The sequence below is a fragment of the Choristoneura fumiferana genome, chromosome 6 (assembly GCF_025370935.1).
Source record: "Choristoneura fumiferana chromosome 6, NRCan_CFum_1, whole genome shotgun sequence".
Lineage (NCBI taxonomy): Eukaryota > Metazoa > Arthropoda > Insecta > Lepidoptera > Tortricidae > Choristoneura > Choristoneura fumiferana.
The window spans coordinates 7,478,226-7,496,267 of record NC_133477.1 but is presented as its reverse complement, the minus strand read 5'-3'; the positions used below and the strand labels follow the sequence as shown (position 1 = coordinate 7,496,267).

The following is an 18,042-nucleotide window of genomic DNA, read 5'->3' as shown; positions in this document are numbered from 1 at the left end:
GACGTCTTCAAATTTAGAACGAATGGGAATTTTCTAAGTAAGAAAGCCTTGTGTATATTAGACCAAACCATGATCAACATGATCATCAATTGTAATGGTGATCAAACGCAAACATGTATAAATGCTGGGAGCATAGTCAGCGGAAATTCTTAGATTTTTTTCATTTTTGTGAGTGTTCGCTTATTTAAGCCTGTACAGATTTATCCTTAGCCTTAACTTAGATTTATCCTTAACTTAATAAAAAGACTAATGTCACCAACAAGACGACACATCAACAGAGGGGAAAATAATGTGGAATGTTGGTTGTTGCATTTGTGTATTTCTATTTTTAGTATTCATTCTGACATATACTATCACACATACTCACCCAAACACATTGCGTTTGCGTGTTCCTATCTGTACCGAATATAACTTAACAGTTGCAGTTCTTGATATTTAGTGTCTATAAGTAGCGTTAAAGATCATTCATGCCTCTGTTTTACTAAAACTAACTATATAGTCTGAAAAACTAGTCTATATTAAAGAACTTATAACCTTTTACGTTGTTTTATGAATCCCGATCAGTTTAACCTCTGCACTGTTGCGTTTGCTTCATTATGATACTGTATGCAATCAGGATTGAAAAAGTTTAATGGAATGTAATCAAGCAGGATCGAAGAACAACAATGTTCTGCAGCCCCCATTATCAGAACTAGTTGCTCTAACCTTTTTCGTATCGTTGTAAGGAAATAGATAGAATGCAATTAGCTACATAATTTCTTTCAGTTCAATATTGCATCTGCATTATGTTGGAATATAATTTGCTATATGAAATGATTGCTTGTTTTATGACCTTTTGAATCCACCCTGCCAAATGTCGCTGAAGCTTTCCACGCCATCCTATTTCTAGTTTTATTACTAAAGACATTTATATTTAGATTTTCTACATTGACAAATGCCAAAAAAAATGCCCGTTTTGAATGATTCACGGTCACGGTAATTTTTTATTTACTTAACATTATTCTGCCCGTTTACTTCTTTTCATGATCATGCGTCAAAATATAGGGAGCTAAATCAAGATAAACACGATCTACGTCCTCTAGAAATTAAAGTTTATTGGAGTCGGTGCACGAGCCAGCAGGAGGAGACCTAGTTATCTATCTTACGGACAAACTATCCATTGGGCTTGGCACCGACTTCAAAAGAGATAAGTAGGAAGCGTGCACAGAAACATATTTTGATCTTTTACTGTAGTAGTGCATTATTTCATCATCATCATCATCAGCTGGAAGACGTCCGCTGTTGGTCAAAGGTTTCCCCCTTAGAACGACACATGAACGACAACTCGCCACTTGCATCCACCGGTTTCCCGCAACTCTCACGATGCCGTCAGTCCACCTGCTGGGAGGCTTACCAACGCTTCGCCTTCCGTTTCGTGGTCGCCAGCCACTCAAGGAATTTTCTCCCCAAACGGTTTCTGTTCTTCGAGCGATGTGGCCCGCCAATTGCCACAATTTGCATATTTTTCCAGCTTTAGTTCTTCGACGAATTTCAGTATTCCTGTATTCCGGATTCTATCGCGCAAAGAAACTCCAAGCATAGCTCTCTCCATAGCTCGTTGCGTGACTTTGAGCCTCTCTAAAAAGCTCTAAGGAAAGGTAAAGGGCAAGGCGCATTATGTACTTTTATAATAATTCAACACATTTTTAGATATTTTTCGCTTTAGGTATTGACTTCTTGTCGTGATATTTTTTGGAGTCAATTTAATATTTTACTTATTATAAAAAATATTTTTCACTTTTTAATGTAACTAAACTATATATTACAACTGCTCGTAATTTTAACAAAATATTGCCTTCACCTTCGCATACGAAATCGCTGGCAACAACTAGTAATCTTATGTAATGAAAATACAAAGTTGAAATTAATACATGAGCGCAATATTTAAAAAATCTCAACTATTACTTTTAATTTTGCGCAGCTCGTTTCCAGAATGTGGTTCTGCTATTTAAAATGAACCGGCTAGCTAGTGACTTCGCTTGCATTCTGATGTCTGGTTAAAATAAAACAAACGGTCTGTGAAACATGGCATTGCGTAAAATAAGTAGTATATTTAGTTGTTAAATGCGAGGTCGTAAATAATATCTCAATATTTTTAGATAGGGAAAGCGAGTAGGCGAGGAAACGAAATTAACGTACATGAAAGAGTTAGTACGCTTTACTTTAGTAAACTTCAGCTTTTGTATATTGTGGTTTATTGAATGAATGAATGGTTTATTTTGAAAAACATCACAACAATATTACAGTATTTACATAGCCTGTCTAAGAAACAAAGGTATAGTGAATTTATTGTTTTGGTTTGTGTTATTGATATTTAGCTACTTATAGAATATTACAGACTACCGCACGCCAAGTAGGTAACGCTTCAAACAATTATTTAATATTTGTTTGAATAATTATTTAATAATTGTTTGAAGCGTTACTTGATGTTCGGAAGTCCGTAATATTCTATAAGCAGCTAACCTACTATACTCAGTCTATAGAGTTAGTACTGGAAAACAGAGAATGCACGTAATTAGTCAGCGATAAGGACGATTCACAGGCACAAGATAGGTTCACGTTACGTTACTTTACGTTATAGTTACTTGGTTACGGTATAGTTGTAGTTACTAGTACGAGTCAACTTTGATTAATTGTTCTTTGAAAACAACAATACGAACTAAGGGTTATGATCAAGATTTTCGTGTTATAGGTATTTCTATTTTTTGCAAAATAATCCAGTCCATACATATAAATAAGAGTCACATGACCGATCGCCTGCGAAATTCTCATTCTTCCACAGAAGCGAAACTGCGGGATACGTTTAGCTCAGTAATATATAGATAACATATTACTTTAGCCAGTGTCTTGATGTAATCGACATGCTAACCGAAGTGTTCAGTATTCTTTGTTGCAGACAGTAGTAGAAGCGTGCCAGAAGAAGCGCCAGTGCAAGTTCCACACAAGCCCGAAAGCCTTCGGGGTGGATCCCTGTCCTGGTTCCAGGAGGTTCGTCGAAGTGGCCTACAAGTGCCGTCCATGTAAGTGCCACGTACTCTAAAAACCCACCAAACATTTACTTATATCTTAGTAAAGATTGTGCTTCAATGGATGTGGAGAAGAGGGGAGAGGCACACTACACAGGATCGACAAATCACACTAGCCAAAATCATTATCACTTTTATATTTGACGACAAAATAAGCTAGTGGTTAGAAAAACTAACTGCAAAGCTTTTTCAATCAATAGATATGTTTAAAAATCATAATCATATAATGCTTGGTCAGATTAAGCACATCTCCGCACCTAGGCCAGCTATTCTTATTACCTACTCGTATCTAGAATTTTCTACTTACCCAATAACCCAATAATAAAAATAAAAATGTATAATAGGTTGCCAGCGTTTTTTAAGCGACAGAATTTAAAAGTATTTAAGCAATCTGTGAAAAAATGGCTTACAGATAAATGTTATTATATTATTAATATTATAAGTGCGAAAGTGTGTGTGTTTGTATGTTTGTCCGTCTTTCACGTCGAAACGGAGCGGCGGATCGACGTGTTTTTTGGCACAGAGATAGTTTATGGACCCGTGAGTGTCATAGGCTACTTTTTATTCCGAAAAAATGCACAGTTCACGAGTGAACAGCGCGCGATAACCGAATTCCACGCGGGCGAAGCCGCGGTCAAAAGCTAGTGTTTTTATAATTTGAATGAATTTTCTGAATGATATGTAACCTCTTATTCTTATTTTGTATTGCAATTTAATTTATTCATGTATCATCAATAATTAATATTTTTAAATAAGTAGTTTGTTACCTAGTTTATATATGTATGTACACCTATTAAGGGTATGGTTTAGTGAGACTTCTAAAGTTGCAAGTGTAACTACAACTGTAACCCAATCTTCGCATACATGAATAAATAATTTCATTTCAAAAATTTCTAAGCAAATGTAATAAGAGAATTTTGGTGTCATGCTACTTATGGAAAATGTTTCTTTTTTGCCATATTAAATGTTTAAAAATGTGAAAAATGCTAAAATGTTACTGCTAAATTAATTAATTTCCTGTTACATTTCATAAGAATAAAACAAACGCTGAAAATGAGTGGTAGCTACGAGAAAACTGGAAAGAAGGAAAAGTAGCAAGATAAATTTGTTGTTGCTCATTCGGAGATGCATAAATTTGAATATTAAAGGGAAATATTTGGACACACTCAAATTAATTTCATTTCGTGAATAATTCAAAGTAAAAAATAAACCACATTTAGGGATATTTTTACAGAATGTGATGTTTTTTTTATAGCTATATAATTATGATAATGAGAAAATATTACGCAATAGCAAAATAATAATAGTTTAATCTGCCAAGTATTTCAAAATGCTTTCTTTCACAGATGAATTCCGGAGTAAAGTGGGATGCGAGAACGATGTTTTGCATCTCAGCTGCAACCCTCACTCAAGAGTAGCGATATATTCTGCGCAATATGGACGGACGGAATACGATTCTATACAGTGCCCTCAGCCAAGAGGAATGAAGGAGGAAAGTGAGTACAATCATCGTATAATCTAAGCATTTAAAATGTACGAGAATAAATATCAGGATCAACTCAGAGATGTTATGCGTCCACGTTTAGTGGAAGTGCGTTCAAGTGTAAGAGACAGGTGCCTAACATCCAAAACGTTGGAGTTGTAGGTAACTTAGTTTATAGTGATGCGTCACAATTTGAAGACGAAGTTGTTCATTGTAATCTGTCAGCTGTCTGTGATACTTGTCGCAAGTTACGTCTGTCGTAAAATGTCTGCTAATAAATGTACGACGGAAAGTTCAGCTTCGACCGTATCTGCAACGTGGCCAAGCTAATATAACGAATGTCCTTGTGTAACGAAGACAGATGACACATCAAGTAAGTTCGCTATTTTAGTTTTCTGCAAGGCTGCAAGATATTGTAATATAATATGAGGATATTTTATGTGAAACTAGTTTTTGCCCACGGCTTCGCTTCGCCCACGTGGAATTCGGTTATCGCGCGCTGTTCCCTCGGGAACTGCAGGGCTACTACGAAACTCGAAGTTCATGTCGTGCGGTCCCTCTCGCTCTCGTATTATACACTATAAGTGTCAGAGGGACCGCACGACACGAACTTCGAGTTTCTAGTTTCGTAGTAGCCCTGCTGTGCATTCTCTCGGGAACTCTCTGGCCCATAAACTACGTATCTCCATGCAAAAATCACTCGCTCCGTCTGTCAATCCGTCGCTCCGTTTCGACGTGAAAGACCGACAAACATACAAACACACAAACACACTATTAGTTAGTATGGATAAGGTGGCAAACGAGCAAATACTTAAGTCACCTGATTAAGCAATCGAATGCCCCTACTCCTGAATATGCTGAAGAAAAAAGGCTGAATAAAAAAATCTGTTGGAAATTTAGGTAACACCTAGTGATATTATTTTTTATCAATTTCTCATACGACTGACGTGTGACTTCATACGCTGGTGTTTTTTCTCTGCCTAATCTTGAATTGTAAAACTTTCCGATTTTGTTCTTGTACTTAAAGGTAGCTTAAAAATTGAGTTTCCGCTCAATAACACGCATTATCAGGCTATAGACAAAACAAAATAATAAATAGTCTAAAAACATCGTGTGTGAGCACTGAGCACCGCCACTAATGGACGCTTGCAACACTAGAACGCGCAGGATACGCTTGCATTTACTAAGGTTTAAATTGTTTAAAAACCGTTTATACCAAGTGCTTAATGTATTTTATTTTTATCATTTTCGTACCAGTTATCAATATCAGTAACAGACAGAACGAATACAAAACTTTAATGCTTTTAAGATAATACATTTTGTAATGATAGCTAACTGATTGAAGTAGATCTGTGACCTTAATATCTAACACGCTTTAAGTCACAATCTTTTCACGATTTCTTTCTATTATACGATATTCGCTGGGTGCGCGATGACAGCACCAACTAGCGGTTACAATTACGGCCGACTTTGAAATTTCAAATGGCTGGCTGTTAATGGCATGACTCTTCATAATTTAAGAGTTAGTAGGAAACAAATAATTTCAATGAAATATCGTAATTAAAAAAAAAAACGAATAGTATCATCTATAGTGTAGATAAAAACGTTGACCTTTTTTATTTCCCGTCTAAAATGGCACAATCAATTAATTTCAAGACACGGACTTTCTCATGATTGTCTTCACAAGAAGAATAAAATAAACAAATTTAATGGAATAACGCATTTCATATACCGGGTGTGGCCTGTAATACGAGCAAAAAATTAAAACATAGATCGTCCTCGTCAAACTGAATAACATTAGTTCAGCGACTCTTAAAAATAATAGAGTCTTTGAATTTTCCTTTTTTCATACAAATTAAATACTGCTATCAATGTACGCCATCCTAGAACCCAACTGACGTCACCTGTTACGCTAAAAAAATCAAGCATTTTGCTTTACATTGCCTCTTCGAATAAACTTAAAAGTGTAATAAAAATTAAAAAACTAATTATTTTTAAAAGTCGCTGAATTAATGTTGTTCAGTTTGACGTTTTAATTATTTGCTCATATTACAGGCACACCCGGTATATTGCAGACTATTATTTATGGCTGTAGAAGTTCGTTAGTAATGCAGACTTTTTTGTATTTTCAGTTTAAAATGGCCAAATTAATTATAAAAACTGGATTCCGAGCACACTATACGACATCGCTTTCCAACTACAAACAACAATAAAAGGAAAACAATTAGTTTTGGCTCAATATGTCCAAGATGTAAAATAACACCATAAATTCATAATGAGCCACACCATTGAAGCTCGTGTAATTCGTAAAACTTCAGTGACATCGACGAGGGTAGATAGAGATTGTGAATGCGACCGCGAACGTCAGCGCGTAAGCCGCATTCGTAGTCATTTATCTGTCCTGTTGTGTTGTGATGCTTTCTCTCTCTCTCTTTCTCTATAGCTTTGATGCGACACAACACAAGCGGTCACAACACACTGCATCAGAAAATAAATGTGAACGCAACCATATAAAATGTATAAAACCGATACCGTTCGCATGTGACAAGTGAATGCAGCTTTTGACTATTTATTTTAGCCCTGTGGTATTTTCGGATCCGCCAGCACTTACAGACTCCGAGAACTCTTGAACTGAGACTAACTATTTATTAATGTTTAACCTCAAACATTTGATTCTAACTTTCACGGATCACTTTTTACAAAGCGCTTTGATCCATCAAAGGAAAACAAAAATCAAATCTGGAACTTAGAGCAATTACGCGTCTACGGAATATTTTTGTTTGTTATCAAGAAAACAATATGGAGAATTCATAGAAATGATTTCTGTAATTTTATTGGATACTTAGGTATCACGTAAATTCATGCTTTGATGCAAACTCAATTTGAACAAAATATTGAAAATTACGAATATTAAAATAGATGCTCTACTGGCGCTAGATTATCTTTGATCTTTACTAATTACTCTTAAACTAGTTTGCTAATGTCGTTCGAAACATTAAAAAAAAAGTTTTATTTTTATTTCTCATTGTCATCTTCAGGAAAACACAGGGAATCTACGAGTTCCAATCGAAATTCATTCTAGTTGTTTTGTACGTTGCATTGTGATGAAATCACACTAATATGCGAAAGTGTGTGTGCTTGTATGTTTGTCCGTCTTTTACGTCGAAACGGAGTGACGAATCGTCGTAATTTTTAGCATATCTATTCTCTAGTTCATGGACTAGAGAGTGACATAGGCAACTTTTAATCCCGGAAAACGCAGTTCCCCAGGGAACAGCGCGCGATAACCGAATTCCACGCGGGCAAAGCCGTGGTCAAAAGCTAGTTTATAATATTTCGTTAATTTAGTTCTGTTTACCACACTTAGTCTTGTGTTTCTTGCTAACGCCATCGTTAATTATTAAGTTTACTATAGAGGAAACTAAAGTTCTCTATTTACATATTTAAACTTTGTTCGTTTGAGCCTCTCTGCATTAATTCATGGTGCACAAGTAATCGACCAATTGTGTTCTTCGTCCATATTTCTTACTCAGAAATCGATGGCTACGGGGTCATTACATATAGTTCTAGTGAAACTAATATTAAAGCACTTTAGTGACGACATAAACGTACCTACTAAAACTATGAATAGATTGTACACAATTTATAGACGTCTTTATCACTATTACAATTGTTGAAGTTACTCAGAACAAGAAAACTTATAATTGAATTCCAGTCGTTATTTTAAAGAGGAATAATTTTAGTCGACGTTATAATCAATATTTACGGGTAATTTACAATTCCAAATTCTTTTCAATCAAGTCAAATAAGTTTCGTACTTCGTTATTCCCAAAGGATATTCGAAGTTATCAAAACAAATTGGTAAAGTTGGCAACCAATCAGATATTTCAAACTCATACGTAAAAAAGACGTACGTTTTTGCATTTCATGGATTTGAAAATCCTTTTTTAGCGTAAGGCCATTGTATGCGTAGAATTCGTTTATCGCTATCCCGCGGGAACTGCAATTTTCCATATAAAACTATTCTATGTCCTTCCTAATGTCTCAATATATCCCGTACCAAATTTTATCTAATTCAGTTCAGTGGTTTAAGCGTGAAGAAGTAACAGACAGACAGAGTTAACTTTCGCATTTTATAATGTTAGTAAAGATGTAGTGTTACTGGCGTCTGCAAAGTTAAAGAAACTCATAACGTAAGCAGAAAAAGCTATCCGCACACACGGTATTAAGTAGGGTAGTTTCTTTTGTGGCATATTTTACCAAATATTTTACAACATATTGTTTTATTTTTGCCAATATACAGCCAGACAAAGTGCTAATTCTGGAAGTAATTCATCATCCCAGCCTATATACGTCCCACTGCAGGGCACAGGCCTCCCCTCAGAATGAGAGGGCTTAGAAATTAATTGATCTGATTAATTGATTGAGGGCTGGAAGTAATTAATTGATCTGATTTAACTATCATACCTAAGTAGACTGAATAAGACTACAGGACCGGGCAAAGTGGCGTGAAAATGAAGATGCCTTTACCCAGCAGTGGGTGGATGTGGGCTGATTTGATTGATTGACCTAAGTAGACTGTATACATAATGAAGACATATGTAGCATCTGTTTCTTTCTAACAGCTTGTTTGGAGCCTTACGCAACAGAGACGGCGATGCGAGAATGCCACGGCAAGAGGAGGTGTGTGCTGTCGGCTGATAGCAATATGTTTGGGAAACCCTGCAAGCCTGGTAGCAGAACATACCTCAAAGTTGTTTACACGTGTGGTAAGTCTTTTTAGAGTTCTGTAATCTTACAGGGACCCCTTATAATTTCGCCATGTCCGTCCGTTCGTCCGCTGCTTAACTTAGCGACTGTTAATAGTTTGATATTATGACCTCTCAAGCAGAGGTTCGTGGGTTCGCACTTCTGAGATTTTCGGAGTTTTTGTGCGAAGTTTCCATTTGAAATTTATTATTACTTTTCGGTGAAGGAAAACATCGCAAGGGAACCTAGATGCACTAACGAAACAATTCAATGGTGTGTTTGTGTATGTTTGTAGTTTCCGATCCACACTGAGCCCGCTTGCCTAAATTACTCAAGCTCTCTAATTCTGAGAGGTAGCCTGTATCCAACAGTGCAATGTGCGAGTTCAAGATAATGATGAGCTTATTACGAGGTTTTTCCAAAATAAGTAAAGCAGCCTCTTATTGTCTAATTAGAAAGCTGTTAAACATTGTATCCTCGTGTAGAACTAAAACTTTCAAACCCGGATTTAGTCTGTACATTTAAGCACTGTCTTTGTGTGAAAATTTCTTTGCAATAGAAGAAAGTTCATGTTTTGAGTAAGTTTATACTATTGTTAATAGAACAGAATACGTTACTTGTGAGTTTTGTGCATAAAGGCAAATGAGCGATACGACTGCCTTTGAGATCCATCTTAAATCTCATCGATAGTTGAAAACTAATTTATTACGGAACAGTGGAATTTTCCTTGTTTTCATTCCATTGAGAGTTTTGTCGTCAATCAACAAAAGCGTCAGTCGTATTTTTTCCAGCTTTTATTATTTTGTTTTCTTCGTGGAGGTTTTCTTAACATTATAGAAGGTCAACACGAAATAATCAGTAGTATATTATATAAGATATCTACTTATTTTGTGTATCATAATACAAAGACTAGTTTATATCTAAATGAGGCTTTATTTTCAGATTATAACTAATGTGGTTGCTACGTAGCTAAGTAAAGACTATGTAAATAAATTATTAGTGCCAACTTTAAAGTAAATCTTCACAACCGTAGACTAAAATCGATTAGGTAGGTTAAGTATTTGTCTCAATTACACAACAGTCATTATGATCATTTTGATGAAGTCCAATGCTATAAGTCTCCCCAAAAACGCACCATTTCACCTTGTTTTCGGCTTTTTGCATTTAGTTTCCATCAGCTACTTTTCACAATTCGTTCCACCTAGCTGGAAGGCATCATTTAATCTTTGCTTTATGGGTAGGTATGTAGAATCTTAAACTCAAATTTATATATCGAACACTACACTCAGAGTGGAATCCGAACAAACTATAAATTAAAATAATTCTAGAATCTATTTGCAACGGAGATAATCGTCAACATTTTCATTTAGTTGTATGGCTCTGTCAATGTATTCTACTAACAAAATTTATGGTTGATTCTTGATCAGAATATCAGAATTCGTTGTTATAAAGTTGTTTCAATAAAGCTTTAATAGCAACTGCTTTGTTTTAAGCTTCATTGAAATTCAAGTGCTTGGTGCTGAATCGTTAACCCAATAGAACATTGAATTGATTGAAAAGGCAAGTAAAATTACCCTCGCCTTGTCATGTATTTGTTTTCCATATTTGAATGCATAGAGATTTCCTTTGTTTCAATATTTATTCGTTACGTCAAATCCTTGCTTCTCAGAGTTAACAAGCTCATTTCCAATTCTGCCTCGAGAAGGTAGATGAAACGCGTTGTAGATGTAAACAACCGAATATTGTTTTCGGATGTTAGTTAGAATTTCGGGCTGTGTTTGTATTTCCAAGTAATCGCGTGAAGAGATTTTGACTCTTTTATTTGCTTTAGATTCCGTCACATTTAATTCTGAGAACATATTTTGTGCAATGGTTAACTAGTCTAATATTTTCAAGATTAAAGCAATTTGTACAGGAATTTGAATCTCCGACTTTCTATTTTTCAAACGAAGACACCGCCCCTTACTCCATTGATGTACGTTTTGATTATGAAATGCGGTGTATCCCCACAAAAACCCAAAGTTTTGTGTAAGCCATAAACTTTTGCAAACAGCTCTCAGATCTTGGATTTATTGAATGGAAATATCCTGATAAAACGTCCGCCCTTTTGCCCTACTTGTTATTCTTCAAAATGCAAACTCATGTAATGATCTGCATAAATGGGAAGCAGGCTTCTATTGAAAACCTTTATAAGAACTTTAACGTAGTTAGGTTGGCACCCTTCATTTATGACGGGGATCTATTTTGGTTGGGTGTGAAATTTTGGTAATCTCGTAGAACTTTTTCCTGTATTCATATCCTTTACGCACTATTTGTTTACGTACTGCTTACGATGTTTTTTTATAAGTTGTTACTTGACTTTATATTATTATTTAAAGCGAAGAAAACCTATGTCTTGAATCTATTGAATCAGGCTTGCATCAGCGGAGGTCCTGAAGGTTTTTTTGGAATCGTATATTTGTTATATTATTAATAGAAGGAATAAATTATCAAAGAGGGGGGCAAAAGCGAAACCTCGTAAACTATTGGCGTCACTCATGAAAACCAGCTACTCGTAAAGAGACGTTAGTCTGTCGCTGGCCTACGACATTTTGGCCTTGAAGAAATAAGTATTTTACTTTTTATTAAAAGATTGAGAGTAAATTTCAAACCACTTTCAGTAGTCAGATCGACTTGATGTAGTTTATTCACGGTCTGATGGCATTGTAATAATAAAATATCGTCAGCAAAAACTCTTTTTTTTGGCTAATGGTTCAAATGAACCGCCCCGTATATTGTGTTTGTGTGTTACAAAAAGTAACGAATTTCTCAATGAACTAAAATCAATCGCCACCGTGGTGTGTGTGGTGTATATGGTAGCGGATACCTAATTGGGTTTTGTTCATGAACATAATAATATTCGTCTATTATCGTAACAAGCAAGCATTTAGAATGCTTCCGCAAGCTTTGCACATTTACCAATCATTCACGGAAATGCTAATAGTACTGTCCTAGACAAAGCTACTTAATGTTCGTAGGTACCTGTTTTAGTTTACTGTAATGATTCTATATACTAAATCCTATAAACTGCTATCAAATGGATCCATTATCCCACTTGAGAATTGTTAATTACCATCCAAATTAGATAAGTTGTCGAGCGCTTGACAACGTTTATTTTCGACACAAACGTATAACCAACTTGGTTTGTTCTTCAAGTTGTGAGTGTACAAACAGTGCTCAAGATATAGTACTTAACGTGACATTCTATTCAGTTGGGATTGTGCACAAGATAATTAAGAAACAAAGTGACAGTTATATTCCGTTTATCTGTTATGTAAAATCTGTGCCAAACCTCACTCTGCTAAACATTAGATATCGTCATTTCCCTTCTGTCTACGTCTATAAAACAATAACGTTACCTACTCAAGAAAAATGACAGATATTGTACAACCTTAACCACTAGAGCCAAAAACAAAAAAAATACAGATACATATCAACGAAACGAATCAGGCGAGTCAAAGTTTAATCACTGGCCAGTCTATGAAAATAAAAAATAAAATACCCAGTAAACGTGGAAGTAACCTTTTCATTGTTACTAAGCCAAAGCCGCTAGCTTCAACCTATATTTAAGCTAGTGTAGGTAATGTATTGGATGATGATTGTTTTCTAAAGCCTGTTTTATCTCATTCCCGAGATATTTAATTACCTACCATTATGTATTGCTATTTCTTATATTTATTGTTTTATATAAAAAAATATCAGGCATGACGCCGATTTGAGAGATATTAATTTATCAAAAGTGACAGATACTTTCTAAAAACCAATAGCAGACAAATCACTAGAGATTATAATTTTAATACAAAATATCAAAATATACATACTTAAATAAAAGCTCAGACTTAAGGCTTCTACTTTTGCAAACTCTTACTAAAGTATGGCACCCTTTGTAGAGATATCAAATCAAGCTCTGAGCATTTCATGCCGATATTGAATAGTCAAAGTCACTTTCCGTTGCAGTCGATCCTCGGAATTCTATCTTGCTGCGAATGTGTGGAGTGCTTTTCAGTGTACACTCAGAAGCACCATCTGGTACTTTATAAAGCTCCCAAATCCTTTGTGGATGTTTTGAAAGGTCTTAGAAAAGTGTTTGGGTTAAAACACCCAGTGTTTCTCGACTTAGTCAGTAGTAGTGTTTGTTGGCTTGATAAAGATTTGTTTGGTCTGTGGTTGTAAAATAACGCACAGAATATTGTAATCAAACCACAACATAAATAAAAATCAAATCACAACATATACTTACTTTTTACTCACTTAGCTTTAAATAAACCAAAGAAAATAAAAAAAGGTTTTGAAAGGCTAAACTCTTGATTGACACATCTGTGATGCCGATGGGACAGATGCACAAAGTAATTTTATATCAAACAAGGGTTTTCTTTTAACGGTTACTGAACTCTTCCAATACATTTTTTCAGCTTCAGAAGCATTCCTCTTATTTTTATATCGCTGCGTATTTTTTTTTCGGATTTTATGTGCAAAACTACGTTTGAAATTTATTATGAAACTTGCATACCTTCGTGAAACAATTCAATGATGTGTGTAATTACTTTCTTAATTGTATTGTATTGTATTGTAAAGCGGGTCCGCATGGGAACTACTGTACAATCCAAGCTGAGATTGGGCCTATACCCAGCAGTGGGAACTATAAAATGATGATCATGATGACAAAGAAAGAAAGAAAAACATTTATTCGTGACATTTACAAAGCAGATAATAAAAGAAACACGGAAATCGAGACAAATTTTGTCACGAAATGGTCGCAACTCAGCATGATGTCAACCTTGCGGCCGAGGCTGGTGGTTTTTTGGTGGCTGGTGGCTGGTTGTGGTGGTTAGAAAGATATATGTCCAGCTAGATACTATACGAGCTTACACTATTGGCAATTCTATTGGAAATACTCGTACTTATTTAATTTTGGAGTGTTAAGTGACGTAGGTACTCGTACTTGTGACTTTTAATTTTAATTAAATATGTCAAAGTCTTAATAAAAAAAAACAATTGACATAAGATAGGATCTTTTTTATGAAGCAAATTTTACGACGGTATTAAACTTTAGAGAGAAATTACTTAACAAATAAGATTTGCTTTAGCCCTATTCCTGAGCGCGGTTGAAGCGATTTGCATTGATTGCCCCCATTATTGTCGGTAACGGTTTAGTTTATTCAGTTTGATCTTCGAAGCGTACAATGTGAAATATCCCCGCAAACCCCCAGCTTGGGCCTATTCTGGGTTGAACCCTTTCGCTGGTTCTGCCTTCTTAGTAAAATTATGTCAGTAACTGAAATATTATATTATTATAATTTAATATGATTTGTACTTTAATCACATTTAAGTACCTATAATCAATATCATTTCATTTATTTTCCATTACCTGCAGTTTCGCTTGCATTTTGTGATGTGGTAGTGGGCGTAGCATTTAAACAAAAACTTTCTAATGATGACAAAGTTAATGTTTGCAGAAGCGGCGCCATTTATTTTCATCAATTACATGAACTATCTGCAATCACCCGCTACTCCGTGAACACACGCACATACAAAAAAGCTACGTCTTGTGCGACTCACTGATTGGTTTTGCACGGAAATATTTACGCAAATATTATTTATATTTCTGGACTTCTGAAAAGAAATGCTTGATTAAATTAATCATATATTTTCACTCCTCCGCTTAGCCGAGATTGTCTCCCGTGCTAACAAGTTAAAACATAAATGCACTCATTTTCTAGCAACAACAATATTTGCAGTCAGGTGTAAGCATAATATCTCAGTAAGATCAAAAACGTTAAAACGTTACGCTATTATTAATTATGAACGCGGATCAAAATGGAACAACAAAAAATTCAACTTGTTAAAGGTACAGTACTAATATGGCTTCTGTTTTCGTGAAAAACCTGTTGATTTTCCTTTTTGAGAATTATCTAAAGAAAGGAAATTAATGGTGACCCTCCCTACAGTTTCAAAAATGTGTTCTACTACAGGAAAATAACATATTTTGGCGGCAAAATTGTAACAGCGATGAAACTTTGTTTACAACTTTTTCTTGGCACTAGAAATGAGAACCTGCCGAGTCCTACCAAAATTTAGGGGTCCTACCCCCTCCCAGAGGAATGGGCAGGGGGAAAATTAAAAAAAAATGCGAATTTTACAAACTAGGCGAGTGAAGTGTCATTTGCTATTTGAGCTGCTGCTATTTGCTATTCGGTGCAGCGGTTTATTTAAGCGTGAAGTGGTAACAGACAGACAGTTTCGTATTTACAATATTAGTAATAATATCATCATCCCAGCCTATATACGTCCCACTGCTGGGCGCAGGCCTCCTCTCAGAACAAGAGGGCTTGGGCCATAGTCCCATCGCGGCCCAGTGCGGATTGGAACTTCACACACACCATTGAATTGCTTCGCAGATTTGTGCAGGTTTCCTCACGATGTTTTCCTTCACCGCAAAGCTCGTGGTAAATTTCAAATGTAATTCCGCACATGAATTTGGAAAAACTCAGAGGTGCAAGCCGGGGTTTGAACCCGAACCGTCTGCTTGAGAGGCGATAGGTCAAACTAGCACCACGGCTTTTTTAGTAATAATTTATAGTAGTGTAATATTTCTCAACACACCGTTATTTTTATAGTAATAATATAGTAGTGTAATAATCCTACACCGTTATTTTGTCATAAAGCTACCTTACTAGCTTATGATTCGTCGAGTCTTTATCTCCTTTTAGCAAAAATTTTTAACAGAATTAAACAAATAAATACATTTTGTTACAAGCAGTCCTTACGAAATTCAAACTTCGTATCGCTCATGCTTTGGTATAATTTATAAAGTGTAAGGTAAACGTACGAGTGCTCGTCACTGTCCCAATAGTTGGCATCTTTAATCTTATGTCATTAGCAATAGAGCGACAGCAGGGTAGCCGGGCAGAACTTTAATTTTCTAATTTTAGAGATGTAACTTTTTATGAATGAGGGTGTTTACATAGGTATGTAAACATGGGTAACAATGTTTTCGTATAGGTATATATATGATAGTTTCTTCTTCTTCAGACTTAAGAGTTATTATTTGACGATAAAGATAAGATAGGCTTTTAAGAATTCAACAATCCCATCCCAGACTACACCAAGCTCTTTCATGACAGTTGCCAAATTTGAATACGCCCGCGAATAATACCAACTTGGAACTCTGACAGATCCATACAATAGCTCTGATTGTAATAGAATTCAGTCTGCAAAGATGATCGATTCACAATAGGCGCCTTAGATTTATAACGTCATGTCTCTAGTCTTTCTTCAGCCTTGAACTAAGCCATTGATCATGGCTTCAGCCGCAGACTCATCTTGCTTCACAGATTATGGGGTTTACCTCCTTCGTTTAGTTGATTCGCTCTGTGGACTCGAAGACTGGACATTTTTCTTTATTGCGTTCACGTGAAAAAACTGTGTCTTTATAACATCGTGTCATGCTTATGTGAAATGCAGTAAAAATAATTAATCAGTTTGTTTTTGTTGCTCAATACTTCAAATAACCCTTTTTATATTAATCTGTCAGGTAGGTATTCAATGCGTAATTAATCATAAATAATAAATCGTTTTCCGTGGTTTCCCCCAGTATTTGGAAGTAATGAGTGGGATAACAATTTAAAAAGTTTTCATAATGGTTTTTATACCTGATATCTATTTTAAGACACGAAAAAATATCTGAACGTGAGGTTCATAAAAATAATAAAACCAGCTGCGTATGACAGGGCACGTCTCTTCAAGAATTGTTTCAATCTATTCCGTACTCCATAAAACTTAGGCTTGCTCTTAAAATACAAAATAAAAACGTAGCAGCCCCAATTCACCCAGTCTAAAATTAACGTTCCTTTTAAGTGTCAAGGAGTCCACTTGAAGTGGGATACCGTTGGAATTTTAACGTTAGGTGGTTGGTGGTAAAATAGAAGTTTGGTTGCAGTGCCGAGGACTGTGCTGAAGGAGCGGTACGAAAGTGCCCCCGAAGAAGACGAGGTTGCTCACGACGTATCGGAACTTGAACACGACGATGTCGGTGAGTGCTCTTTTAATTATTTTTGATGGCTTGCGGCATTTTGGGGAGCTATCGAAAACCACGCTTAGACGAAATTACTAGATTGTTAACTTGTGTACTTCATTAAAAAATTAGCGTTAGGGTTCAGAATAAGATCGTGTTTCTGGTATAACAGAAGCTCTATTTTGCATTGAAATCGATAGAACGTCAATATACGTTTTTTGATTGGATTGTGATTCTGATTTCGTTGGGTGGTCTGTATACAATTTAAATTTGGAGTGGATCAATTGCCGTAATTTTCATATGAAATGATAATATTGTTATAACGTACCTAGTTAATATTCGGAAAGATTTTGATATCCAGCACGTTTTCACATTTTATAATATATGCTTACGTTAAGTTTTTAAATTCTGGATTTCAATTTAACTGTCTGTAGGTAGTCAACCGTATTATCACAAAAACCTAGACTGCCATTGAAAAAAGTGTTTGACGCATATCAGTTCATAGAAAACTATTATTTTAGGGTTGTCAGAGACATGTTGCGGCTTTTTATAGTAAGAGCATAAATTGTTTATTTAACTTGCCGTATTTCCTTTCATTGCGTTATCTACCTACTTTGACTGGCTAACGAACAAACGAGCCTAAGCAAGACTTCTCGGATGCCAATTTCAGACACATTATTTAGTTTCCGATT

At 35.6% G+C, this 18,042-nt stretch overlaps 1 protein-coding gene across 2 annotated transcripts in view; it reads left to right on the top strand.

Moving 5' to 3' along the window:
* The window catches only part of LOC141428940 (uncharacterized), a 102,852-nt gene that overhangs the window by 68,225 nt on the left and 16,585 nt on the right, over nt 1-18,042 (top strand). For both annotated transcript variants that reach the window (XM_074089016.1, XM_074089015.1), the window contains 3 exons: nt 2,921-3,059; nt 4,412-4,561; nt 9,174-9,317. In XM_074089016.1, coding sequence (XP_073945117.1) covers nt 2,921-3,059; nt 4,412-4,561; nt 9,174-9,317 — 433 coding nt within the window. The remainder of the gene's footprint in view (nt 1-2,920; nt 3,060-4,411; nt 4,562-9,173; nt 9,318-18,042) is intronic.